The 12588-nt window shown below is 41.9% G+C and overlaps 1 protein-coding gene and 1 long non-coding RNA gene across 2 annotated transcripts; one reads left to right on the top strand and one right to left on the bottom strand.

Moving 5' to 3' along the window:
• The first annotated feature begins 4278 nt into the window (after positions 1-4278).
• On the top strand, positions 4279-9308 carry LOC141729198 (uncharacterized). The gene is made up of 3 exons (XR_012580538.1): positions 4279-4612; positions 5617-5716; positions 8887-9308. It is a non-coding gene; the product is annotated as an uncharacterized LOC141729198 (long non-coding RNA).
• IGFBP1 (insulin like growth factor binding protein 1) lies at positions 6225-12217 on the bottom strand. Its single transcript, XM_005487025.4, has 4 exons — positions 11737-12217; positions 9943-10121; positions 8288-8413; positions 6225-7134 (listed from the first exon to the last, which is right to left on the bottom strand). Exons 1-4 carry the CDS (start codon positions 12200-12202, stop codon positions 7003-7005), a joined length of 903 nt encoding a protein of 300 aa, XP_005487082.3. The 5' UTR covers positions 12203-12217; the 3' UTR covers positions 6225-7002.
• Positions 12218-12588: the final 371 nt, after the last annotated feature.

Genomic DNA, 12588 nt, shown 5'->3' with positions numbered 1-12588 from the left:
GCCTTTAGAAATACTTCAATTCTATTAATTTCTACCGGAAGAATATGCTTGTTTCCTCATTACAAAGGACTCCTTTTTCTTTCCCAACTCCCACTTCTTTCATTTTTTTCTGAGAGATCCAAAAATAAGATCCAAAAAGGATATCAGAGTATTCCAAGGACAAGATTTCTGTGATCAGTATCAGTAATGGCTTCATCTGCAAGCACGCAAAATAGGTTCAAGGCCTTCAGAAGAGAAGTCGTTTGGTATGTCCAGTGGACCTGGGTATCTTGGTGTCTCCATCCTTGGAGATACTCAAAAGCCATCTGGACACAGTGCCAGGCAACCATTCCCTGGTGGTCCTGCTTTAGCAGGGAGGCGTGCACCAGGTCATTTTCAGAGATCTCTTCCAACCACAAACATCCTTTGAGCCTATGGGCCTGTGAGCCTAACAGTAGAAGTTTGGTGTCCCAAGTTCCAGCATGTGAGATTTTCTACGTTATGCAATGTATTGATTGGGAAGATGTTACAACATTTTTTGCCCAAAAGAAAAATTTCTGGTAAAATGGCAAGTAGTACAAACTTATTGTTCATCAGAACAAGCTTTAGTCTTAAAACTCTGCATTTTATTTACGTCTTCCAGTTCAGATTTTGCAGAAGTAGAAGCATATATACCAGCCTAGAGAAAATCCCATTGAAAAAAAAAACTTTCTTTTTGCTTTTACCCTGTAAATATGTTAAAAGATGCAAATTACTTCAAGGCAGAATATTGCTGCTGAAAAAATATGGAGACTAGGTATTAGCAAAAGCAGAGGGTTATGCTGCAAATCTCAGTTTATCTTTGCAGAATTCATGTCCTGCTGCTGTATACATTCTGGCTTTCTACTTCTGCTGACCCATCCAAATTCCTTAAGAGCCTTTCTCTGTCAAGGCTAATTTTACCCCACTGCTCTTCCTATGAGTGGGGATGGAACAAAAGGTAGCAAAATTATCTCTGCAGAACAAAGCTGAGGTTTCATGCAGAAAAATTGCCTAATCTGAAAAGTTCTAAAGAAAATGTCACTGAGAAGGACCGCTTCCCATACCCATTTGTGGTAATACCTTCCAAAAGTGGAAGGACTTCCTTACAAGAGCCAGGTTGAGAGTGCATTTCCCTCACTCCTTGCAACTGGAGAGCAGAGGCTATTTTTGCCTGCTTATGCCATATCAAGAATATTCAAGGTGAAACTTGTTTCCTATGTCTGCTATGTATCATGTAAATTGCACTCAGTAAGGCCTAACTAAGCTTCTACAATTGATTATTGTTTTATCATAGGGATGCTGCACGCAACCCTCTGCCTTCAGATGCTGCCGTACATTTCTACAGCTGCTATTACCAAACTACCAGTAATTTGTTGCTGATCTCCTTTTTCTGTTCTTGCTGGGGATAAATGATAATACTTTAGCTGCCAAAGCAGCAATAAACAGAAAATGCAGGCAAAGAAAAAATATAAAATATGATGACTGTTATATCCACCATTTGCTCTAGGCCTCCACAGACATCTCACACTAAGATACAATTCCAAAGAACCTCAGCATTTCTACATCAGCTTGGTGCGTTCACCACAAAGCACTCAGTGAGAGAGAGAAAAAGATCACCTGTCACCATTTGCATGATTACGCAATTAAAAGCTTCAGTATAGGCACAATATTGCTGCTTTTTGTTAGCTTATGTCTACGTTGGAGGAGACTGAGAGCAAGAGGATGACTGCCTATGCTGTACTCAGCTTAGCAGAACTGTAGCACAAAGGCTCTGCTAGAAGAGCTGTGTCTGTTGGTCAGGCCCTCCCCCTGATGGAAAATGTGGCTAGTAAGGAAGCAGCAAGGAGTCAAGCACAGTCCCTGCCTTCCCTTGTGTACCCTTGTCTCTGCTGGGCTGCCCATGCTGCCACTCAGATTTGATAATCCAAGAAGGTAACTGAAGAGATGAGCAGAAACTTTTTCAAAATAAAACAGCCATGATCTGGAATGGACTAAATTTTATATTTAACCTTACCGCAACATCCAAGAGCTCCCTTGCTCCCACATCTTCCTCGTGGGATGCTATCCCTCTCCCTGTGCCCTCACAGTAGCTTCCTTGCATGAACTTTGCTCTATGGGGGAAGTCATAAGTCAAGAGAGGAGAAAAGGAGGGAGAGATGTTTGTTGGCAGAGCTATCGTCGGAGCTATTTCGCAAGTGCTGGTATGTTTGGGCTCCTGCTCCACTGCTGGTTTTATGGTACTAACTGGTAATATGGAACAAAGTGGCTGTGTTCCTAACAGATCCTCTCCTTCTTTGTTCCCTCCCACCTTTAACTTAAAAAATGGCTAGGTAACATAGGGTGTAAGAGAAGCCTTCCACTCCCACTAACTCTGCTACTGTTACTCAATATATACCACCTATCTGAACCTCGGAGTCAAATAAACACAATTAGATATTTGTTAAGATGTTCATACTCTACATTTCTGTGCAGTCTGGATATCTGCCCACTTCTTAATGCAATGTACGACAATTGGTCCATAAATGTGAAATGTCTTGGTAAACGGAAAACATGAGAACTGTCTTCAGTGCAGCCTGGGGAGATTGTTTAGGCTAGTGGTTTATCAGTGGAGTGACAGCTGAGGAAAAGTAGACCAACTTCAAAAGTGTTGTCTAAAGATACATATAGAACTTGACCACTCAGTTTGCAGCATGATGAGAGACTCTAGCTTGGAGTGAGTAGTTTGGATCTTTTTTTTTAAAGGCATTTTTTCTTTATTATTTTATTTTTAGTGTGTTGTTATTATTATTATTATTATTATTATTATTATTATTATTATTATTATTACTATTACTATTACTATTACTATTACTATTACTATTATTAATTATTATAATGGGTTGAGCAGGGGCTAGACATCAGTGTTGTTCTGCAATAGCAAAGCAATGATGTGTGTAGAAACATAATTCTGAAAAGTCAGTGTTGCTAAACTGCTGGTAAAGAACATGCATCTTTATTTCTGACTTGCAGAAAAAAACCTGCTCTGTTTTAGCATTTTTTTAGGATTCCCTTTTAATAACTAGTGCTAAGGGAGCTGAATGCTTTCCAGAAAGGCAGTAAATCCTGTGACAAGTCTCTGCCATGTGCCATTCCTTTCCATCCCACTTTTCTTCTCCCTGAGGAAAGAAAGCTATATATGATGCATTTTTCATTTACCTTTTAATTTTTTTCTGTGTTTAAGACTAACATTAGCAAGTGCAAGATCAAAGGAATATGTTTGTTTGTAAAGTAAAAGGCTAAATTTTCATGTGCTTAATATCTTAAAATGCATTTTGGACTGGGTCTGCAGTAAGTTGTTCCCCAAGTCCTTTTCCAAAGCATATGTTCTTGTGGTAGAGAAGTGACAGAGATTATGATGATCTTTCAGTGTTAGGGTTGCCTACCCTTCACCACCATTTCTCTACTCCTTTCTCTCCCCTCACTTTCTGCCAACTCTAGCTGATACAAATGTGTCTCTGCTGAACACCAAAGCAATGAGCAGAACTGACTCAGTATAAGCAGAGGCCAATACCAGGTGATTTTTGGTTGTCTTTGGACAGCTTTAGGGGAAACAATGGGTATAAAATGAAGTACAGAAGGCAGTGACCTCATTTCTGTGCTATGAACATTTTGCAGCTGGCAGTAGGCCATGGGCAGGAGGAGGCATGGCTGGAAAAAACCCTGCTGCAGCAAACCTGATGGTTTTGGCAAGAAGAAACGCAAACTGGGTAGGCAGGGTTCTCAGATGACATGAACCAAACATCACAGATGCTCATCTAAGACATTCCCACCAGCTAATTTCTTTTTAGGTAGAGTAGGAGAAATGCAAGTGAATATGAAATAACAAGGATCAGTACATCTCCTTTACACATCCAGCTACACACTTGAGCTGGGTGAATATCCTGTGGCACCTTCCTTGTTTGCCCATCCATTCCCACCAGCCTTGGCTTGCTAGCACAGGAGGAACCATTGCAGCAGGCACACACTGAAGCCAGCACTGTCAGCTGACACATGGAAAAGACAGGAGAGGAGAGGAGAGGAGAGGAGAGGAGAGGAGAGGAGAGGAGAGGAGAGGAGAGGAGAGGAGAGGAGAGGAGAGGAGAGGAGAGGAGAGGAGAGGAGAGGAGAGGAGAGGAGAGGAGAGGAGAGGAGAGGAGAGGAGAGGAGAGGAGAGGAGAGGAGAGGAGAGGAGAGGAGAGGAGAGGAGAGGAGAGGAGAGGAGAGGAGAGGAGAGGAGAGGAGAGGAGAGGAGAGGAGAGAACTCCAACAAAACAAAACCAAAACCAAAACCAACCAACCAAACAACCACTAAAATAACAAAACCTAAGTGCTCCACAAACAGAAAAAATAAAACAGAGAAAAACTGAAGACCTTTGACTTTTCACCCTGATGTTTGAGGCTGATCATAAAAATTAGGACAGAGCAAGGTGTATGTCATCTATGGTGTAAATGTAGTCTAAGCTCCCAGCAGAATTTTTATAGGGAAGATAAAATTTGCCTGCTTTGCCTCCTTGTATTAGTCCTAATCCCAGTATATGGAAGAGTCTGGTTCTAGTCCAACAGCTCTACTCAACAGCTGAGCACGTCTGTCTTGGTGAGTCCTGGCGAGATATCATAGGAGGCCAAATTGCAGATAAGGAGGCACTCCTCCCCTGGCACTTTCAGTGGGAAGTAAGGGGCTAAACACTTCTAAGAAATTGTCCTATCATTCCTGAATGTTGCACAAAGTAACTTCTGCTTCTGGTACTTAACAATTAGAAGAAAGAGTATCTCCTAAACCACCGTCCCTACTGAAAACTCCAATTTCTTATAGCTAGGATGGGAACTTTCCACCCTGTAAAATGCTGGAAGTAGTTGTCCACTGGATTGCTATTCTGCAAATAGACTATTACTACATAAACTATTAACATTTCCCCTATATGTATAATAATCCCAACAAAAAGAATAAATTTCTGCTCTTTAGAGATAAACCTTTACACAAGGTCTGTGGTTAAGAGCAATCAGAGTACTCTTAAGAGTGTGCTGCAACTGTGACACTATGATTTCCCCTCTTTTCTTCACCATTGTCACTTGGCAATGCCATTACAATTGTTCCATGCTGAGCACACTCCCTGAAAAGAACTCCAAAACTTGCTGCTTCTTCATTATTTTGATACAGAGACTGCCAAGCATTTTGACATAGTGAATGTGGTGCAGTGGTGTAACACAGTTTTAGCCAGCAGCTCATCACGGGGCTGTTAGACATTAGTTAGTTACAATACCAATACCATCGACTGCTTTTTTGCAGTGCTTTCCTTGGGAAGATCTCAAAAGACTTCACAAAGGAGGTCAGTACTATATCCACAGTTTTACATCTAGAGCGGTTTAATAGACCCTCATTGGATTGGCAGACACTGTCATGAAGATACAACACAGTCAGCAAGTGCAATGCATGAAGCCAGAGAAACGTGACAGGGAGAGCAGAGATCACGCTTTCACTTTGCAGTTTCAACAAGCAGCTTCCCTCTCCCATTTAAAACTCAGTTTGTGCCAACAAATGGCAGGAGAATTTTAGGCTTTCACTTCGGCCAGATTCTTAGAAAATGTTATCCTCCCCAGCTGTTTTCACAGGAAAGGCTGGTGCATACTGTTTTCACCTGTGTGACTGCTTAGTCCCACACCCATTTCGCCATGGACAAAATCAACTTGAAGCCAGAACGTAAGTCACTTGCATTCTCTTGTTCTCCTCAATCACTAAGTCAAAGGAACATGTAGGGGAGGGAAATGAACTGTACCCCAAGCCAGGAGCACTCTCTTCTCTGCTTTCAGAAAAACGTGTGAGGCTGGTTTTTTTCCCAGCCTCCTTTTAATAACTTCTGATTTATGTGCAGGAAATGGCTCTTTCTAGTCTTGATGTTATCTTCTAAATGCACTAATACTGCTGCCTTGGGCATTTGAGTGGAGAAGGGCATTCAAATTTCCTCTCTAGAAAATCTTTTAATAACTTCCCTTGGAAGCAGCTGTTTTGCCCAAGACAGAGCCTTGCATGGCACAGCTGGGACTGGAGAGGAAAGGACTAGGGCAATGGGGCAGGGAAACCAAAAGAAGGAAACTCATTGAATGTAAAAGGAGCATGGCATGCAAGAGGCAGATTTGCAAGACTTTTGCCTGTTTTCCTGCTGAGGTCAGACTGTTGAAGGGAAACAAGCAGAAAACAAGAGACAAGGGCAGAGCAGAAGACTTTTAATAGCTCAAGCTCATTTTAAATAATATTGTCAACATTGTGAACGACTTACATCGTCAAAGGTGGTGCAGAATATCATATTGTGTTTTGCCATTTATCCAGTGCATATGTTTAAAAAATATACAAATACTGTCCCATCAGGAGCTTCGGTATTTAATATTTCTTTTTTAAGAAACAGACTGGCATTGAAACAGAGGTGCAAAAGTAACATAATATGTTCACAAAACATGCTTTAAATAAGTTTCTAAGCATGCTTTCTACTGAAATCTAGTTTTAAAAATTCAGTTTTACATCTATAAATATGTAGTACAAAAATGCAAGTTTACAAGCCATTTTTTACAATAGCTATGCCATTTGAATGCTTAAGTTGCAGCATTCCTCCAACATTTAAGCGCAATAATATTAAGTATTTAAATATAAAGTTATGAAGTGTTTGAGAATATAAATTAGTAACAACACATCAAGACAAAAATACATGCAGTGCGAAATAAATAATTTATCAGCTTTACATATGAGCGTATATATAATATTATATAAACCAAATATACAAGATTATAGGATTTGATCTTGAAGTAGCTCACATTTATCACTTAAACATGTAGGCAATCTCAGGGCAGTAAAAATGTTACTTTATGGGGTTACTCATACACTCAAAATCAGGTGCACAAGACTACCTTATTGAAATGGCTCCTGACTGGAATGGTTCCTGACTATAACAGGCCCCACAGAAAACTTGGCATGAAAAACCTCGGGGTTTAGTTTTATTCCTGTGAGCTGAGATACTGTTGGCATTCTGGGTCTCCTTTAATTGCTGGAGATCCGGGAATTCTTCTGCCGTTTTTTGGATAGACACACCAGCATTCAGCAGACTCTCCATTCAGCAAAGTTTCACACTAGAATAGTATTAGCAAAAAAAAAAAAAAAAACAAACACAATAAGTAACTGTAAGATTACCTGTGAGGTACTGCCAGTAGAGGTGATGGACACAATCAGGATCAGAAGATGGAGACCTGCCATGCATAGTCTTGTTTTGAATGCAGCGGTCTACAGAGCCTCTAAACAACACACTCAGTTAGGGAACCAAGACCTAAGCTCAGCTATCACAAGAGAAACTTCAGATTTAAAACTGTCCAGCCCTTGGTGAACAGCAGCAGAAAAAAGCAGTGTCTCCCAGCGCCAGTGTGAGAAATGAAGGGCAGCAGAATACGCATTCTTATAGGGTGAGAGCAGTGATTGAATTTTCTGTCTCTTCACACAAGGAGACAAAAAAGGTGATATGTTTTGGGGTTTTTTTCTTGAGAAGGGGCTTAAACCGGTTTCTGTTTGTGCTTGATTAGATCCCAGGTCACAGTGTTTGTGAGTCACACTGTGATGGTATGCCCAAAACCAAGGAGTCCTGGTGACACAGAATTGTGCAGACCTACTAAATTTGTGTGCATGACCTGTGGTTACAGGGTGTGGCTTGAGGTTTGGAGCTTTCGTTAGTTTTGCAGATTACTCTCACTGTAACTTGCAAAAGATTTTTTTGAGGGTATAATGGAAATGAGCAAATAACATAATCCATAGGCAGCACAAATCAGTATTTTTGTTAGGCTTTCAGAAGGTTAATCTTACTCTAAAGTGGTTTTTTTTTTCCACTGTCTCTGTAGGTTTTCTGCTGCCTGTAAGCTGAGAGCCCTCTTTTTACATAGTGATTATTATATATTCAATGAGTTTTGGCATGTAGTATGGCAGATCTTATGAATTAATGTCAACTGACTGAATGCTAACAAATCAGGTACATGGGAGCAGATAGGGTTAAAATATTTTGGAAAAGGCTTTGAGTACACCTGTTTTGTGAAGGGAGAAGACTTTTGCCTGTATTGCTGACAGCCACTAGCAGGCAGCTTACCTTGAAGAGAAGGACAAACCATCTGCTCTAAGCATCCCTGTTTTCACAACCTGCTGCAAACTTGTGAGTTTGGGAGCAGAGGGCTGTGAAAGGGTTGGCTGTATCAGGCTAGTCACAGCACTGCTGTGAGCAGAGAGCAGGGAAAAGGCACGCACCTGTTTGCTGTGGTAAAATCCATTCTTGTTGCAGTTGGGCAAGTAAAATTTGTAAATCTCCCCTCTGCTTCTCTGAGCCTTCACCAATTTATACAGGGCTCTGTAAAGCTCCTTCTGACAAGGACTCTGCAAGAATACCAGGATAGTGAATATAAAAAATCACAAGTAAATCAGCCACACAAAAGGTGATCAGAATATAGACAGTAAAAAGCTGAAAATACTTATTAGGCAAAAAGTCTACACCGGACTGTTTTGCATGTAGTTTTTCTTTTTTTCAGTAGAAGCACACCCAGAAAACTCTGGTGTTGCATTCAGACCTTTGTTTTTATTCTTGAGTTTTTTTCTGTTCTATAAACATGATTTTAGTCCTTAAATTGCCACTCAAGAAAATTTAACCTGTACTAAGTAAACACATTACTGCTTAGGGGATACAATCTCTCCTCTTACAGGGAGGTGGAAGTTAGAAGACTGGTACATGAGATTGGTCACGTTTTCCAGGTTGCCATGGCTCGTGCTGTGTTGATATATGGAAGATAGGTACGAGACATACAGAGATGGTGCAAGAACAAATATCTGAACGTTTTTTATCTTTTGTACAGGACAGAACTGTTGCCAAAGCAACATGGAGCCATTCTATAGCTCTGGGACCAAACCCCAAAGTTCTTGGAACCGGGAATGAAGAACTGTTTGCAATATTCACTGTTTTCACAATTTGCTGGCTCTCTTTTTCAAAGTCACAATTTCTGTACATCAATAGTACCTAACACATTTGAATCAGTACAAGAAAGCTAAAGTAACTGAATAAATATGTCTACTTCTGAGTGAAACCATAAACTCTGCTTTTGCAAAACCTGCCATGTTAGCCCCTCATATAAGCTGTCATATTGCAGTCTGTGGGTTTATCTGTGGCTCACAGTGAGAAAAGCAGAAGCCCTAAAAATCAGAATTGCCCCTAACAGCACACGTACATATTCAAACTCAATCAATGATTAAGTCCTGTTCTGGATATGGAATGAGGCTTCTTAAGGTAGGGTGGTGATTAGTATATATTTTCTTTTTCTTTTCCATTTTGTCAGTGACCATTACGAACCAAAGCTTCTGTGCTGCCCAACTAACCCATCTCCATAATGCAGGGGCGCGGCTGCCGCCTGGGACCTATCTAACTGTGGTTGTCTGGTGCTCCCAAGTGGAACACAAACCTGCTTGCAAAGGCCGTGCATTGTCATTGCCCAGTAGGATTTTGCAGTGTTGAGCCCCACTTTAATTGTGGAGGTTTTTTTCTTTCTACATAAATACACTTAATAGTGTTTCCTTGTGATCAGAGTGAATCACATTTTGTTTTAAATTGATGTTTCATCAATAACTTCATAGGACTCCCTTTTATTTTGCTGTGTGTTGGACCAGTGAAAAATGCCTTTTCTTAACTAAAACTAAAAAGGAGTCCAAGAATTTAATATAGATTCTTGCAAATTAAGGGGGCACATTATAATCTGATTGTAAATATGGTGAAACATTCAGCCTCTGCATGAAGTCTGTTTAGGACATACCTGATGCACACATGTTATTATGGCTCCAGACATTTTGTCATTTTGTCTCCAGACATTCTGCAAGTCTCTACTGAAATGGTCTCTAAAAGTTTTACAAAGAAAACCCACCTGCTCTTTCCATTTCTTGAATTCAGATATTCTCTTTGCTTTCATGTTTTCATACGCAGTGATGGAATTCCAGGGAATTGATTTATCCTGGCCTATGGGAAACATCAACTGATAGTTCAGCTGCTGATCCTGTGTTATTTCAGTGCTTTCCAGAGGCATATCATCAGGTTCTATAGAATCTGGAAGTGATGATATTAAAGTAAACATCTTCAGTGAAATTTGGCACTTATTTCTCAAAGTTTACAAAGGTGAAAAGAAAGATCAACCAAAAGAAAAGAAAAAGTAATATCTAAGACATCCATTACAGTAGATCCTGTAGGAATAAATTACATGTGCAGCATGGCAAATTATACTTTGATAATAAATTCATAGAAGGGCTCAGCAGGTATTCTCTAACAAATTGGTTATTTTATGATCCTTCAAAATTACTTGAATCCCAAAGATGAAGTTGCAGCCCATCTGTTAGAAGCGAAAAAAAAACCTTCTCAACTACAGTGGGTTGTAGAAACTTGGCTAAATGAGAAAAGATTGATGTTAAACTTGTAATGAATTTAGATTTTTGTCAGCGTGATGTACTTCAGGTTTTATTCATGAAAGGAAATGGTCAAGACCTCATCCCATGGTATCCTGTACTGTGCTCTTGCCTCATAAATAAGAAGGGGCCAGAAGTAGCTCCTGCTGACCTGCAGTAGATCAAATAGCAAAGAACTGGCAGAAAATATTTGTTTCTGCCTGATCATGGCCTTCATACCAGTGCCTAAATCAGCATGTGTGAACTCTTCCACTGAAAGCAAGAGAAGCTCTTTGCAATTGCAGGAGATTCATCATAGGATAAAATTTTTATGTACCTAAATTACTTGCTGGATCAAGGCTGTAAACAGGCAATAGATTGATAATGTTCAAGAAAAAATGAAGGTGAGAAATTGAGGAGGCAAGGAAAGGAAGAAAGAAAGTAAGGAAGGAATGAATCTAGCAAACTCTGGAAAAATCAAATCAAATATAATGCAGGTAGATTAAATACTCAATTTGGTCACTGTTCTCTGCCTTCCCCACCCCCTCAACTACGAGAGAAACTCCACTTACTCCTACTAATGGCTATTGTTATTTTGAGTCAATGATGATTATTTCTGTAATGCTACCGATTTACCTTAATAACTACTTCATAGACATAGCAGTAGTGATGATGAAAATAATAATAATAACAATCATCATCATTATAATAATAATAATAAATTGAAAAATACTAAAATAACACTGAAGAAGTTCCTGCCCATCATAGAGTCTAAGATGCTTGAGATGCCTTTTTGCCTCAAGATAATTTGGCTAGCACTCCATTGCTCAAGGTACATTTTATTCCCAGGCACAAGCCTTTTCATGACTTTTACAGATGGACATAACCAAAGCCTACAAAACATTTGTCCTACTCCAGCTACTGTCTGCTACTAAAGAAAAATTGTCTGCAGCCTCCCAGACACTTTATTGTAGTTATTCTTCATTGTGCCATCTTTATGCTTTAGGGTTTTCATGTTTTCAGATTGCAGCGTACTAGCCTGTTGCGAACATCTTAGCTACGGCACCAGGATGCATCTCAGCTGGAACAGGTCAGAGCACGTTTCCCTGGAAAGTGCATTCCAGCCTCCCTATATTTCAGAAGCCTCCCTAACTTCGCTCATTGTTCCCAGCTTCTGGCTCCCCTAGCCCGCGTCGCGCCTGCCAATTCCTCCGGTCGCCCTCGGCGAGGGCCGTGCCCGCAGCTCCCGAGCGGGCCCGTGAGGGGACGCGATGGCGCGGTACCTGCCGGCTCTTCTGTACGCATCTCTCCGGCCTCGCTGGCGGGCAAGCACGTCCCGTGCCCCTGGATGAGGGCGGAGAGCGGCCGGGACTCTCCTGCAGGGATGCGGCAGCGGAGTCCCAGGCGGCAGCGGGCGGTGTAGACCCCACAGGGCTGCCCCGGCCCGAGAGCGCAGATCTGACAGCAGCCGCAGCCCGGCTGCCGAGCAGCCTCCGGACAGTCGGGCGGGACGGGCGGGCACAGAGCGAGCTTCTCCGGGGTGCAGGGGGCGCAGAGCACGGGCTGCGCGCCGCGGGCGAGGCGGACGGCCTGCAGCAGCAGCAGCGCCCGGAGCAGCAGCGCCCGGAGCCAGCCGCGGCACAGCGCGCACTGCGGGCCACTCATGCCGCTGAGCAGGGGCCGGGCGAGGGCAGCTTGGCGGCCTGAGAGCAGGAGGCACCTCACGTACATTCGGCTTGCCCGGGCCATTTATACAGTGCTTTGCCTGAGTATTAATCTTTAACCCCGAGTTAATTATTATCTAAACAGGGGGGCCAGAGAAGCGTCGTTTCACTGGCCGTTCAAGTCCCTGGCCGCTGTTCCCTTCCCCTTTCACTTTTCCTCCTTTATCTATTTTCTTTCCTCCAGACATGCAGGAATGCTTTTATTCCCTCACTCCCACCTCTTTGCCCCAGCACAGTTAACGAGGAAAAATGTGGTGGGGGCTGGAGAGAGAATTGGCAGAAGGGAATGGATAAGTGGGGGCTATCCCCTCCCTTTTTGCTTGTCGCGTCTCCTGTTCTTGACTTTTCATAAAAATGTAAATGTTCAAAAAACAAGGGGGGAGGGGTGGGGGGAGGAGGGAAATCCCATTG

The sequence above is a fragment of the Zonotrichia albicollis genome, chromosome 1, assembly GCF_047830755.1.
Source record: "Zonotrichia albicollis isolate bZonAlb1 chromosome 1, bZonAlb1.hap1, whole genome shotgun sequence".
Classification (NCBI taxonomy): domain Eukaryota; kingdom Metazoa; phylum Chordata; class Aves; order Passeriformes; family Passerellidae; genus Zonotrichia; species Zonotrichia albicollis.
Note: the sequence above shows the minus strand (reverse complement) of the source record. Positions and strands in the feature narration are given on the sequence as shown.